This window comes from Dermacentor andersoni, chromosome 3, assembly GCF_023375885.2.
Source record: "Dermacentor andersoni chromosome 3, qqDerAnde1_hic_scaffold, whole genome shotgun sequence".
NCBI classification, from domain to species: domain Eukaryota; kingdom Metazoa; phylum Arthropoda; class Arachnida; order Ixodida; family Ixodidae; genus Dermacentor; species Dermacentor andersoni.
In genome coordinates, this window is record NC_092816.1 from 26,437,358 (window position 1) to 26,452,884 (window position 15,527).

Below are 15,527 nucleotides of genomic sequence, written 5' to 3' on the forward strand. Positions count from 1 at the left end.
CCCATACGAGGGCCTACCAAGGCTTTAGGTACGTAGTCAGTCGGCCAGCCGTAGGGCCATTCTATTTGGCCAACGCAGCCGAGCGCATGCCACACGCGGGCCAGCCATGGCCCTGACGACAATAATGGTCGGCATTGCACCGGCCCGGTGCTGAAAGCCGACGTTGCTTTTGACGCCCCGAATAATCGTAGCTTTTGCATCATGCATTTACAACAGCATGCGCATCATGCATCATGCTTGTGTGGTGGCCGGCATAGAAGTAGCACACGAAAGCGAACGCTTTTTTGTACTTTTCATGCCACATAAATGCCAGGCAAAAGATTCTGATACAGGTCTTTATTTCTTGTAATTGTATATGTACACCGACACGTTCACAAGTTTCAAACACTAGTTCATATTTGGTGGGCTTGAAGCAGGGTCACGGCGCCTTCTTTCATTCCGGCCTCCATCCCTGTCAGCTGCTCCAACCAACCGGCGTTTTGCGACTCCAGCCACTGATGCTAGTGAAGCGTCAGGGAACGTGCTCCTCACAGATGCTGCAAAAAAGCGGCACATATAAGAAAGCTGCCCCCGCTTTATAGTTCAGTTGGTGAGTCGCATTCCATTTGAAGAAGTGAAACAATCAAAAAGATCATAAGTCAGATATTCACGAAACATTAAAGAAACGACAACAAAGCAATATTAGGGACGTGCAAATCAGTATCGAAGCTGTCAGGAAGAGTGGCTGGACGACACAAATCGTGTAAGTACCGGATAGTTGGTAATTTATATGTCGTTAGCAATAGGGGGAACTGAACACGGAACCATAGCAAAACACGCATACACAGTGGCTACTGTGTCTATAGGTAGCGCGGCTATTTACACCACGATAGGTCTTGTTGCTTCCCGTGAGCACTGCATGAAACAGCTGAGTTGAAACGCTGAGACAAAGAACGCGCCGGAGCCCGGAGCGCGCCAAGCGGCACAAGGAGGTGAATAGGTAAATGTCTGGAGAGGCAAGAGGGGAAGCTTATGGCATGATACATATACTTGCTGACATGATGGCAACGATTATAGGTCTATGTTTTGCAGAAAACAGTTAGCATACATGGGTTAAAGCAGAAATAGCATATACAGCATATATTATATGGTGAAGCAAAACAAACTCCTCAAAAGCAGTGGCAAAATATGGACGCCGCAAGTAGAACTCACTTATTACGGCATTATTTTATTAAAGAAAATGCTAATACTGGACGCAGCAAGATGCAATAAGCAGCAGCTTGTTTGAATGAAGAAAAAAAAAACTAAGCATGCAGTTGGTACCGATGTTCGCAACGTGCACTAGAAAGCTGATTGTTATGCCATATTTCTTACTTATATTCGTGATGGCCATGAGCTTCACGAAGGCGTGCTTCCTCCCCTGCGACCCTTTCCAGCTGAACTGCAGTGCAGCTTCATTTGTAAGTATGCCCTGCAGAATAGTGCTCACGGCACGACCGGTGTCCGTTCCTCCGTATCTGGAAAAAAAGTTCACCTGCACGAACCAGCGCACGTAGAGTTAAACCAGACATCCAAATACGTGGTTATCGTGGTCTGTAAAAAATAATGGCCAGGATAAGAAACGCTCTCGTTTTAAATGTTTTAACCACATAAAACAAATATATCTAGAAACAACGTTCTATGACAGAATGGCATATGGCTGCGGTATTGTATGAATGACAAAATGAAAATCAACCAAATATTAAACATGAATACATAGTTTCTCTAAAAAGAAAACACAGCATGTCATTCACCATCTGTTCCATGCGGGAATCTGAAGCTAAATATTCCTCTAAGATACGCTTTAGAGCCGCCCAAGGAAACATGAGGACAGGAAGGATAGGTTTATCGACTTTGGTCGGAATATCAGTGAAAAAAAAAACCATCCAAGCAGCTCGATAAATGAATACAACACATAGTTGCACAAACAAAATAGCACGCAGACTGCCACGAGACAAATGTATAGGTATACATAACGTCGAGACCGCGGTGACAAAGTATTACACGTAAACTACGAAAATGCAACAAAAGAAAAATTGAGGAAGAACTTACATATGGGCTATCCGCAGGGTTTCACATACGTGTCTTCTTGTCTGATGTTCCTAGATCTACTCTAGTCCACATGTGGTGAAGCGCGCCACACACAATCCATTCTTACCTGCAATGCACCAGACGTATATCATACAGGTATTTACAGTTATGTTTTTTCATCTGTGGGAAGGAACGAAAGCAACTTCTAATTAATTATGACTTTTCCGCAATAATAACCAGACAAGCGTCTTACCCAATTTCTTCCCGAATGGTGATAACAGTTCCGAGCGTAGCAGGTCATTCGCACACTGTGCTTCAATTTAAGCAGTGTCGTTCCAGTGTTTCCTAGAGAAAAATTAACGAGAATACAAGACGAAAAAATAATATTAGAAATATATACATACGTACGTCTCACATTTCCCTGTCCCAACTCTCGAACGCTTGATCCGTTCTCATGTAAAGCCTCTTTTTTTTTTTTCCTGTCAGAAAAAATAAGCCCGAAAGACAAGGAGTTTATCATACGTTGCAAAACCATTTACACAATACAAAGCGACCTTTGTTCACTTGAAAAAGACAGTCATGCATTACACAACGTGAAATTAAAATGCCACTTACGAGTACGCATATCTTGAACGGCGAGATACGGCGGCTCCACTGCATGTAAAGGGCTTGCGCTGTTCTTGTCCATGTCACTTTTGTGTAGCTTGCGTTTATATGCGCAGTCCATGATAACAGAAATGCACCAACTAGTCTACCATGAGACGCGGAACGAGCTGGCATCCAGAGCTAGCATTTGGCGGCAACTCACGCACCCGCGCCATTTGGCGGGAACTCGCCTGCGCCCCTGCAAGCAAGCGGCGTTGGCCTGACGAAGAAAAAATAGACAGCAAGGAAAGTCCCGTTTCGCTTTCTCGCCCCGTCCTCGCTGGTGGGAGCTGATGCTGACAGAGAGAATCGCCCGTCCCTGCTTTCCAAGAACCTCTTCATTCCTTCTGGGAGAGGGAGAGGCGACAGCCCAAGACGACCTCGGTTCCCCACACTTTTCCTTTTTTTTTCGTTTTTCAGGCGCTTCCTGTGAGCGCGTTGCCGTTTCCTTTTGGTGTGTGTGCTGTGCACGTGCGTGCGTGCGTGTGTGTAATGAAAATCTGCGTTCTATATTTTGCAGGGATTGGTAGCGCTATACGAATATGTATATACCTTATGTGAACAATAATTTTGACTTCTTCAACGTGTCGAACAGTACTTTGGGTGCTATGTACGTTAGCATGTAGGTTCTGTTTTCTTGTTTGGGAGTATTGTACAAATATCGTATAATCTTGATTGGTTTCCTTTTGTACTTGCTCAGTATTGTATACCTGTTATTACCGGGTGCAATTGTCTTTGTTTTAAAAGTGTCGCTGTAAAGGCTCTGCCAAGCGAAAGGGGGCTGCGGCTTTGTCAATCTGTATCTGACAGCTTTTTCTGCGCCTCTGCTGTCTGTACCTTTACAAGGCAGAAATAAATAATTTGAATTTTAATAAGTATTTATCGTCAAAGCATCACGTCTATATGTGCACGAAGTTCGATAGATGCATGCATGCATACACAGTCAATACGTTTTCCAGAGAGCTTTGCACGAAAATGGTAGATATGCTTCACAGGAGACGGCGCTTGAAAAAACACTCATGATATACCATGAATTTATTAATTCTTAACTGCTTGATTGTTGAACGTCATTAGTTAATTGAGCGAAAATTGGAAGAATTTGATCTAACTCTAGTTCTTCCCAATCAAATCCACGTCGACAGCAGAAATGCTCTATTTTATGATTTACATTGATTGGCATGCAGCCTTAATTATTCTTAGACGAATCGACAATAGCTAGAAAAATTGCAGATTTTGACATCTCTTCACAATTCGCCTTCGTATAATCGCTTCTTTCACCCTCCCCAGTGAAAACATTCAACTGAAATGTTTCCTAGAACTGTACAGTCCACGAGTCGCCTGCGCTTAGTTCGTTTGACGATTTTTTCTGTGCTGCGACAGGGCCGTTTACAATTAACGCGCCGTTCGCGAACAATTTTGCTTGACTCTTTCTGCAGTTCAGATGACTATTACGAGAACTGTCTAATGCAATATCCACTTGATTAAATTTTGTTCCCCGTTAAATAGTTATTTTCTCGATAGTTTAACTACAAAAGAAGAAAGCAATAATGAACGACACAATAGTGTTGCAAACATATCCGTTTTTGAAGTATTGAAATCTTGTGCTTTTTGGTAAAGCAAATGTAATACTTACGCGATATGTCTTCTTCTTGCGACTTGCACACTGGTCTCCACGTACTCTTGCTATCATAATAGTGGTCGTTGCATGCGCACCCGCATATATGGCGTGAATGAGGAGGAGAGACACGAGGAACCCTGCGAGACCTATTATGAAATAGCTCATCGGTATCGCTTGAGGCGTCGCGCGCTTCCACCACCGGCCAAGCAACTCGACAAAACGCAAGCGGTCGCGTTTCGGCGACTTCAGACAAATACATACCCACACCCAAAATACATTAACAAAATCACGGGGGGCAGGGAAAGCGACAAATGTAGACTATGTTCAGAAACAGGAACACTAACACACATAATGTGGGAATGCACCTCGCTCCCGTTCTCTCATCCCCCCGTCAGCAGCGAGACTGACTGGACAGCCTGGCTCAGTTCCGGGGACGTCGACCGACAACTTGAGCTGGTGGACTGGGCGGAAAAGGCCAAGCAGGCCCAGGGCCTTACTTGAGCCCTAACCCTCAGCCACGTCCCTCTTTACCCTTCCCCCTTTCAATAAAGTTTATTACCACCACCACCACCACTCTAATTACTAGAGTTCTATCAGTCCAGAACAAAACACAGAACCATCCTTTAGCCGGAAGGTGATCTAACTGCCAGATGAACTGTCACTGACGTCTGTATATGATGGTTGCTGTTTTTCCCCGTGTGATGAACCGCCGTCATCGCTTTTGTATAGCTGGTATATATTCCGTCATTATATATATTCGTCCTTCAACATTTGTTACGCAAAAGCAACAACAACAAAAAATTGCTGCCTCTCACTTCTTCAAAGGACTGCGCAGCCTGTCGGAACGCACTGGCGCGTGTGAACGCATGGCCTGAAGGTTCAATTTCAAAGTGTTGTTCAATTGCTGCCTGAACCACTCGTGAAGACCTTTCGTGCCCCGTTACTTTATTATGCTAGCTTTTCTTGTGACCGATGACAAGACATAAAATTTTGCGGCCTCTGCAAGACTAAGCTGCATCAACACAGCTTCTTAAATATACGAATTGGCTCAGCGGCTGTCGGACAGTGTGCATGGTCCCTTGTGGCACGTCACTAAAGAACCAATTAAACGCTTAGCGTATATGCACAAAATGATGCGACCACTAATATAACATGAGAGGGGACTTTCGGTCTCACAAAAAAAAACGATATATATATATATATATATATATATATATATATATATATATATATATATATATATTACACGAAGTGCGCATGCGCACAAGCATGATGCATGATGCATGCGCATCATGCATCATGCTTGTGTGGTGGCCGGCATAGAAGTACCACACGAAAGCGAACGCTTTTTTGTACTTTTCATGCCACATAAATGCCAGGCAAAAGATTCTGATACAGGTCTTTATTTCTTGTAATTGTATATGTACACCGACACGTTCACAAGTTTCAAACACTAGTTCATATTTGGTGGGCTTGAAGCAGGGTCACGGCGCCTTCTTGATACCTGATAATATTTTTTTCACTGGCCTCTTTCTATAAGAAGGACGAACATTCTAGGCAGCGAAAAAAGTACGAGACATATTTCGTCCTGGGGTAAATCTTTTATTCATAATATTCATTCCCAGAAAATATGATACAATGAAACGTTGATGCTTAAAAGCAAAACTTAAAGTCAAAGCGTTTTCAGATGACTGAGAAAGCGTAAGTCTATACGAGTTTGGTTTAAATGCGCAACGCAGTAAACAAATCCTTTAATGTAGTTTGCACCCATGATATTTCTTTGCTTGTTCTTGGCTTTAAGTTGGTTGCACTAAAATTGGCCATATGCCGCCGGATATGTTACATATTGCATACCATTAAGGCATATGCACATCACTAGTGCCTTTTCTAGGGATGTGTCATCGCTCATCTCAGCGTTTTCCTGCTGACGGCCGCATATGAGGAGCCTTGTTTCCCCCCAGACACTGCATGACCTTATAAGGTCGCTTAGCGCTATCTGAAAAAAAAAAATTCTTTATACGCAAAGTATAATACTTTAGAGATGAAAATATGTTTCCTTTAGGCTAAATGTGTTTAAACTAGTACCTCTTGCTTTTTCACTGCTTTAACATTGATTGCACTTCCGAGATTTCTCCTACTGACTGCTCTTAAAATGTTGCGGTCCGGAAGTTTTTAGAATTTGGGGATATGGGAAAAATGGTCAAATCACCGCATTAATGAGAGCATGCATTGCAAGCCTGCTTCTGAAGCGACGAATGAAGGCTCAGAAAATTTCAGTATTTTTGATAAGATCAGAAGGAACATTTTCAATTTTGTTCATTTTTATCAATCCTACTTCCAAACATTTATTTGCTTTCAAATGGGACCTGAAAAACAAAATAACGATGTGCAAAACGCAATTAGGTGAGTCACATAGCTGCAACTGATATTATTCCATTATACTCTTGATAAAAATAAAGTTTAAAAGTTCGAAGACAAGTGGCAACGCTTTTGATAGAAGCTTTCATTATAGAAGCAAAAATGAGCTATAAAAACGCAGTTACGCTTAATTCTAAACCCAATGGAGATGGAAATTCTGACAAGAATGGCATTCTACGTGAACTTATCACACGTGAAATTTCACTGTGGACATAGACATGTTTGCAGCTGGAAATCAAGAGCTGCAACGGGCAGAGTACATTCGTGTTCATCGAACACAGTCACACTTCCTCTTTTTAAAGCTAAAAATGTAAAATATGCAGAGCTACACAAGATAGATACCCTAATGCAGAGTGCAATTGAGGTTACAAATTAAGTAGCGCGTGTGCTTGCAACCTCGCATGCAGCGCTTCGGAGATGCAGGTTACTGTCAGTCGACAAATAGCTCACAAAATTATGAATTTTCACATTATAGGCCGCAGTATACTATGAGCGGCATACGCGGCAACTACACGGCATACACGGCACACCACATCGATGCGTCACTAACAGAGTTCTAAACCATGAGAAGAAGCACAGTGCAAAATGCAGTGACAACTCCAAGCTCGCCACCCTTGCCAGAGGCGAAATGGCAGCGGGCACAGAGAGAACGGTGAGTTGGCGAAGATAAATTAAAAACAATAGAAATGGTGTGAATTTGGTACTTCAGCGCAATTAGCTGAACAATTCAGAAAAATCCAACAGCCCGGTGTTAAAACTTGTTAAACAAGCACGATGATGACTGCTATCTATTTCGATCAACGCTACTGCTCGCTTTTCAATAAATTCACCATTACGGCAAATTTTGCACCACACATCATACAAGCACATACCGGAAATCATGACCAATTGGCAGTCAGCCGCTATTTAACAAAAGCGAACCATGAGTATTGTTCTTACCTGTATATTTAAATCGTCCATGAATAGCAGGTCAGGGACCGCTACATATATCCATTATCCATATGGCGCTGCAGCCGTCAGACCGCGGTGGATTCTCTCTCGTAAACTCTCGTAAACTCGGCACAGTGCACAATGTCTGCAGACACCACCGGCGTTGTACGCCATGAAGGTCTGTAGAAGTGAGCGTGGCGATACTATGGCGATACACACCAACTCTGACAATTAGACCGGAAGCTCTGCGCTGCAATGAACGAACGTCGCTCGTGGCAGTCCGCCGGAAAATCCACACGAAAAATGGCCGGGTGCAGTCTTCAAAACACCACGGTCTCCTTCAGCCCCCCCCCCAAGAAAAGTTTCGCATTCACCGCAGGGCAGTGAGAAGACACACAGCGTTGTTTTCCCTCGCCCATGCTCCGCGCAGATCCCGTGATATAAAACGGATCCGCTATTCGGATTTTTTATATGGGTGATGGAAAGTTCCCACGCGAGCGCTCTGCGGGATGTTAAGCGTGTAATTTGCGTTTCTCACGCGTACGCGGCTCGCTCACGCTCGCACAAGACAGAACCATGGCAGGCAGTCTTGTCCTCATGCTTGCACAAAGGAATGTCACGCTTATTTTCGGTCACGGGTGCCTGAAACGTCATCCGCGCCTCACTTACATGCGCGTCACGCTAAAACTCACAGTTTAGCGTGAGATTAAGCGTGGATTTTTTTTTTTTTTAGTGTATACTGAGGTGTTTGTGTTCTTTTACTCGAGGTATTTCCTGGCCCTGTATTGATACTGTCTGTTCACTGTTTTCATTGAGTACTGTTTACCATAAAAGCTGATTTCCTAACACTAAATTTCAAATGTTAAATTCTCACCTTCATGTGCACATATATTCTACAGGCGTTGCATAACACTCCGCTTGTTAGCTAGCAACACAATGTCGTCCGCATAAAACGAACCTGGAAGCTACTGCTCTACTATTTTAACCGCCTGTTTGTATGAGAGATAAAACCCAGAATTGCTTCCCTCTAGCGCCCTTTTCATACTTACCATGTACATCACAAACAGCAGTCCCTAGTTGATATCAACTTGCTTCTTGCTCCTCATCCCTCCCCATTCAACGCAAACTGTATTTTCTAGGTAGGTCTCTGTCAAAACCTATATAAAGTCGTTGCCTATGCCTTCCAGAATATCCCACAAAATTTTGCGGTCTACGTTGTCATACGCTCCGGTAATATCTAAAAAAGCCACGTAAAACAGTCTCCTCTCTTTGGATATTTCAATACACTGAATAAGAACAAATAAGTTATCATCCAGACGCCTATTCTGAACCCGTTCTGAAGTTCTCCCATACCATTCTCTGCCCATGTTTGCACTTGTAATTTAATTACCTGTATTGCTAACATGTATATTGCCGATATAATGGTCAACGGTCTATATGGGTGAATTCAATTCTTTTCTCCGTTATCTTTATACATTAAATTCATTCTACTTTGTCTCCGGCTGTCTGGTATTCGCCTATCTTGTAAGCCTTTTTCTACTGCTTCCCACAGAGCTTCCTTACTTTTTGATCCTAGTTCGCTAATCAGCCTAACGGGAACCTCGCCTAACCCTATGGCTGTGCGCTTTAGAATTTTCTCTGGTTCTCGTTAACGCTCTTCTTCTTTAAAACTACTTCATCATTGCCTTGGAATGATTTGGTCGTTATTTTTCGGATGTAATTTAATGTCGCATCCCCTTCCATTTTTTTTTTATCTTAGTCTAGGACATGCTGTTGTGTTCCAGACTTTCTGCTTAATAAGTTTGTGTGTTTTCAAAATATTCTAGGCGCGGCCTTCTTTTTCTCACGTATTTCCGACAACCAACGTTCACTTTCACCTTTGAACTTTGCTTGAACCAGTATTATAACAATAGATTTTTTTTTCTTCCGGTATACTTCTAATTTTCTGTCTACTTCAACCTGTGGCAACTGCACTTTCTATGCCTGCTTATGTTCTCGTAATGCTTTCTGTCGTTCATCGATCGCTTCGGGTATCACGCTGTTCCACCAGCTTTTTTGACTTCCTTTTTGTTTTCCAACAAACGTGTTGCTTCTCCTTCCTAATTTCTCTCGTCATTACATTTAGAAGCTCATTGTATTCCCACTTTTTGCTTGGCCATTTGCCGTGTTCTTTCTCGACTCCCGCGGCTATATTTGTTATTTGTTAAGCGTTCAAATTTGGACTGGCCATTCTTCGCTCCGTGCTCTCCTTCACAACTACATATCCCATTTTCAAAATGGTGCGTTTATGGCCAGTCCTTGTGTTACTACAGTCTTACTCGCCAATGGCTCAACTTATCTCAACTGATCTGAACTTATCATAAATATCTTCCGTCATCAGACAGTAACCAATAGTCGATTGCCTATTTCCAACTTCCCATCTGATCTGACCATCAGATTTACGGCCCGTAATTACGATAACGAGGTTACGTTGCTCACAAAGGTCCAGCAATAACTTCCTGTTGTTGTCCGTATAAACGTCTAGATCCTTTATGTGGGCATTCATGTCACCTAACAGGGTAATTTCGGCATTATTTCCGAAAACGCCTAATATCAGCACTTAGGCATTCCGCTAAGCCTTGGTTCTTCTCTCTGCAATGTTTTCTCGTTCATAAATACGTTAAGCCCAGCCAAGTTTTATTTCCACTCATTGTGCCTGAAAACCAAAGATGCCCTTGACACTTTGAATATGCTTTTTCCCATTTGAACATTCCGGCCCCCCTCCCTTTCCTTTCGATTTAGTTCTGTTGCAACCTTCCCAAACATAATTCTCAATGACTGGTGCATCTTTTAAGTCTCTAAGGTGCGTTTTTTATAACCGCATACACCCCGATTTGTTCTCTATTTAACTGCTCCTCAATTTAAAAGCGCTTTTCCTTTCTTCTGGCGCCCTGCATGTTTATGCAGCCTATTGCATGGCGAGCTCGCTTTTTTTTTTCCGCTTTTCTCTGTGGTACTAATCTGAGGTACCGCCACCTACCGGCCGTGGCCACTCAGACAGACCTCAAATGGCAGCTAGAAAAGGGCTTTGACTTTCAGTTTCCGCGTAACAGAATTATGTTTTCCCGCATACTCGATTTGCAATCCGAAGTTATCATGCCTGAAGCTTGTGCTTAAGTTGTATTTTACGCATTTTCTGACAATTTACCCTCAAAGATTCATTTAGTTCCATAAGGCTCTTGCGCTTGGCGGGGGCCATGTATGCTGCACTTCCGTATACATGCGTGCCCGCGTTACGTACGTCGCTTGTGGTGTTAGTGGTGGTTGGTTTCTGAGTAACGTCGTCTAACGTCGGCAATCGTTTCGTTGTACATCCACTTTCACAGGGTGCAATGGAGGAGGGCTTTTTTTTTTCTAAGAATACTGCAGGGAACCTGCTGAGAAATATGCGCACAAAGCCACAAACGTGCGAAACCCGCGCACAGCGTAGGCAGAATGTAGCTGTGATACCTTACGTTCACACACTATCCCACAATTTGGAAAAGGTGGCTCAGCGTTACGAGTGTTCGCTGCTCCCCATAAGCTGTAAAAGCTTTGTAGAATGACCGACCCGGAAGCAAGGCAGTAACGTGACTGCGGCATAAAGCACAGGCCGCCTTTTATTGAATACGCATAAGGGGTAGTCTATGAAATTCTTTTAAGGTGCGGAATAGTGTACATTGGCCATACTGGGAGATGTGTTAATGATAGGTTAAGGAAGCACGCAAACAATGTAAAAAAATCGGCGTGAAGGAAAAGATTTCGAAGGTTTTCTGGCAAGTCATTGTCTGACTTGCAGGGACTGTTCGCCCGACCTTGTAAACACTTTCGTTATTAAGAAGAGTAAAACTCGTGTTATACGGGAAATCGCAGAATCTGAACCGATTTCTAGAAGTGAACTTGAACTTTATTTCCATCATCGATGGAGGAGAGGAAAAGAAAGCTGTGTAAGCATGGGGATGTGTCAACATGGCATCCATCACGCTGTCAGACAAATAGTTGGCATATTTACGAATGCGCAGATGATTACACCGGGCTCGGACAGCATGTATATATTCGTGATTCATTCACAATAAATGTTTTTGGAAGTTCAGCACCCATCCTTGTCCTCTCGTCTCCATCCGTGTCTTCTTGCGCTACCGCCTTTTCAAATTCTTAGGATATATCACGCACTTTCCACTGTGTGTTTTGCGGGGCAAGGAGTAGTATACGCGCGCCGGCGCGTTTCAGCGGCAGGAAGCCCGCTCCTCTCCCCAGCCCCGCTGTAACATGATCGCCGCCTGCACGGCATGAATGGTCCCCGCCTGCTCTCGCGCGACGTGTTGGTGGGGAGAGTGAGGGGGCTGTGTTCGTCTTAACATTCGGGGTCGCGGAAACCAGGCGGTTCGCTTGCCGCCGAACTCACAACTTTCTTTACCAGTGATCCAACAAGAAGCTGAAAAAGAAAGAAAAAAGAGGCCAGAACAAGTTTCGTCCCCTCAGGCTCCGGAGAAAAGCATTCCGTCCGCAAGCAGCAGCGCGAGTTCGAAAAGAAAGGAGACTTCACAGTCTCGAGCAGCGCCGCGCCGTCCGTCACGAATCACCCGAAGAAGATAATAATTATGGGGTTTTAACGTGCCAAAACCACTTTCTGATTATGAGGCACGCCGTAGTGGAGGACTCCGGAAATTTCGACCACCTGGGGATCTTTAACGTGCACCTAAATCTAAGCACACGGGTGTTTTCGCATTTCTCCACCATCGAAATGCGGCCGCCATGGCCGGGGCACATGCTCAGTCTGAAGGATTAGACTGAATTGCGCGCAGCCAGTGGCACATAGCGAATGATAAATCATGAATGTGAACATAAAGCACTATTCCATTAAGAGGTCGGTGTGCTGTAGATATACATATGAGCCGAAATCATACGTGTTAGATTTTTTATGAAGGAACGTATTTTTTTGTTGCACCGAAGAGAAACGCGCTTACTGCGAGGATACAGTTGTCTGTTATGTATGAGTGCCTAACAGAGCGCTTGCCAGCCCAACTGGAACACCGGAAAGCGGCGTGCCGAGTGTCAAATCGGCAGCCCGCACCATGAGGGAAAACCTTGCATTGCTATTTGAAAATCGCCCACGCGGAAACTATGCGAGAAAACCTGGGCGAGCGCGAAGTGCTGCTGCAGAAGCGTGCAACAGAGAAAGTCTTGCTGGGACGCACTCGTAAAAAGGGATCCTCGAGCCTTTGGCAAACCATTTCTTGAAAGAAGAAACAAAAATTTAGAGAATGGGTAGTGGGACTCGGTGCCGTAGCAGATGAATTGCGCCGTCGTAGCAGCCAAATCATTTCTACTAAAAGGAAGAAAAGATTGGCTGAGAAGATTTCGAGATTGTGTTGCTGTAGGTGCAACACCGAAGTTATACTATTGATGCATTTACGTTACACAGTCCCGTAGCAAAGCAGGAACAGAAAACCCCTGGCGCTCCCCAGTCATCTCCTGCAAAATGAAGACATCAGCACTTTTATTAGGGGAAGTTAATTCTTAGTATGTCGCATAACGTTTGCTTGGGCTATTTGGCTCATGGGAAACATCATGGCGTGAAAGACGAGGACACAGGGCTCATTCTGTTTCTAGTCCTCTTTTTTTCTTGCGCCACTGTTTTTTTGTTTCCAGCGGTTTCCACATAATATGCATTTTCCTAACCGTAGTTCTATTCTTGGTTCAATACAATTCGCGTTCGCCTTTTGGCAAACGCTCAGCGTGTGTTCAGTGTTATCACCTCGTCGCGCATGTTCTTCCGAAATTTTAAATTGTGAATTCATATCTGACCAATTCATTTTGAGTAAACAATATATCTGCGCCAGCTGTAGTAAATAGATGTTTAACTAGTTTTCTGACACTTTCCTTACGTCAAATATCCAAAAGAGGAGGATACGAATAGTCTTGCCGTGATAAATGAAATATAAAAAATTCACTGTGGAGCAAGGCCTGCATTAGTTTTTCTGTTTGGGAATGAAAGCATCACCGCTCGGTACTGCCTGCTGAGCGGAATTCAAGGACTCCTAGCTCCACAGTCTGTAATAATTCGCATAAGTTAACTTCAGGCTGAGCATACGTATGTTCTGGTGCACTTGTCGTTCACACGAGTGAAAGCGCTATTAGTTGATGCATAAAGGAGCTTGAGGGAGGCAAAGAAAGATGCCAAGCATCGTAAAACGCGTTTCTTTTTAGTGGTGGCTGAATGCAGTGGGTGGGGAAGGCGCTTCTGTGTTGCAGCTCTTGGGGCGGAGGCGGAGAGTCCGGGTGGAAGAGGGGGGTGACATTTCTGGAGAGGAGACGCTTGTGGGAGGGAGTAGGAGGAAAACTAGCAGTGCAGCGAACGTGGCAGCGCGCCGAGGGCAGCGCTAACAGAGCGATGCGATGTCTGGTCGCACTAACCGCTTCAGCGCTCCGCCCCAGAGATTCGTCGGCGCTCTATGATGGCATCTCGGAGGCCATGTTTAGGGCGGTAGGTACAAGTTTAATTTAGTGACGTTTGCTTTGTTAAACCCCAAATATTTCTAGAAGTTTAGTGTTTAAATTACAGTAAAAAAGAATTAGCGACAATTCATAATATATACCACAGCCCACGTGAAATTCCGCATGTTTACAGAATTAATCCTTGCAAGCATCCCGAGAATTTCCCTTAAAGAAGCATGGCCGGTTAATTCACATATTTACGCGTACGACGAGTTTCATATTGCTTCAGAAAACGGTCCCACACACATATATCGCTGTTTCTGAACGCATTGTGCTATAATGCAGCTGTGTATATATGTAATAGTTACGAAAAGTATAAATTATGTAAGCATAACAATGTATTACCTTCACCTATAACAAATTTCCCTAGTGAGAATTTTATAAGTATAGACCGACAGACAGGAATTGATATAAAAATTAAATTATGCTACTCATCGGCCTCGGGCGTTGGTCCGACGCGTTGCCATCGTACCGAGCCGGCGACCAACCGGCGGGTCGGGAGTCAGTCTGACAGAGAGGTTGGCAAGACGCCCTCTGCCGACTGCCCGCCGGTAAAGGCGGCGGCCGTTGTCATACCGACCTCTCGCCAACCTTCGCTGGCCAATATAGTCGTTTGACGATCATTTCCCGACGATCGGCCAAGCAGCGGCAGTTGGCCAAGGTTGCTTGGGATGAATTATTGGATATCACGAAGTAAATCTTGAATGTTTCTTGCCAATCACACCGTGTAGCGAGTAAATGCTTATAACGAATATCATATAACGAGGTTCAATTTTTCAATTGCCGAAAAAAAAATGCTGACTCGCTTTCGTTTTTGTCATTTCAGAATGAACAGCATTCCTAGAAAGAAATCCTGCTAACTGCGTTCCAGTTCCCCTCAAGAGATAGAGAGAGCGAGAAAAAGGAACTCTATTTTTATCTTTATGTTAAATATCTCCTGTTCAATAAAGCTCGTGTACAATTTATTTGTCAATGCATGTCATTTGGTCGACCGAAAAGCTACTCGGTAAGCATTTCCGGAGGCCTCAATTACTAAAATTCTTGTATGCAGTGTTCCAAGTATACGTGGATTTCCTTGTGCTTATGGTATTTTTACACGCAACTTGCAAGGACGGCCTGACAGCTGATGTGTCATTCAGGGTTTAATTATTTCATGTGACACGTTAAGCTAAACTCTAATTCTATTCAAATACAACGGCATGTGCAATAGCAATTCCAGGAAAGCAATTATTAAATGTTAAATGCGCCAGCGAGTAGATTATGAGGCGGGTTTCATATTCTTTAGGGCTGCACTGGACGTTTAATTGCTAGATACGAGAACTCGCAAAAACTTTGATTAGACAGACGACGT

At 43.8% G+C, this 15,527-nt stretch overlaps 1 protein-coding gene and 1 long non-coding RNA gene across 6 annotated transcripts in view; one reads left to right on the forward strand and one right to left on the reverse strand.

Moving 5' to 3' along the window:
- The window catches only part of LOC126518681 (lisH domain-containing protein ARMC9-like), a 34,974-nt gene extending 19,831 nt beyond the window's left edge, over positions 1-15,143 (forward strand). The window contains exon 10 of the mRNA XM_055078398.2: positions 15,003-15,143. Within this exon, the coding sequence (XP_054934373.2) occupies positions 15,003-15,007 (5 nt within the window). The 3' untranslated portion in view covers positions 15,008-15,143. The remainder of the gene's footprint in view (positions 1-15,002) is intronic.
- On the reverse strand, positions 322-3,617 carry LOC140216694 (uncharacterized). 5 transcript variants are annotated; one of them, XR_011893288.1, is made up of 6 exons: positions 2,665-3,616; positions 2,465-2,528; positions 2,303-2,394; positions 2,071-2,229; positions 1,354-1,513; positions 322-536 (listed from the first exon to the last, which is right to left on the reverse strand). It is a non-coding gene; the product is annotated as an uncharacterized lncRNA (long non-coding RNA). The 5 variants fall into 5 exon arrangements; XR_011893287.1 differs by having other exon boundaries at positions 2,458-2,528; XR_011893290.1 differs by having other exon boundaries at positions 2,071-2,176; positions 2,303-2,528; positions 2,665-3,617.
- Positions 15,144-15,527: the final 384 nt, after the last annotated feature.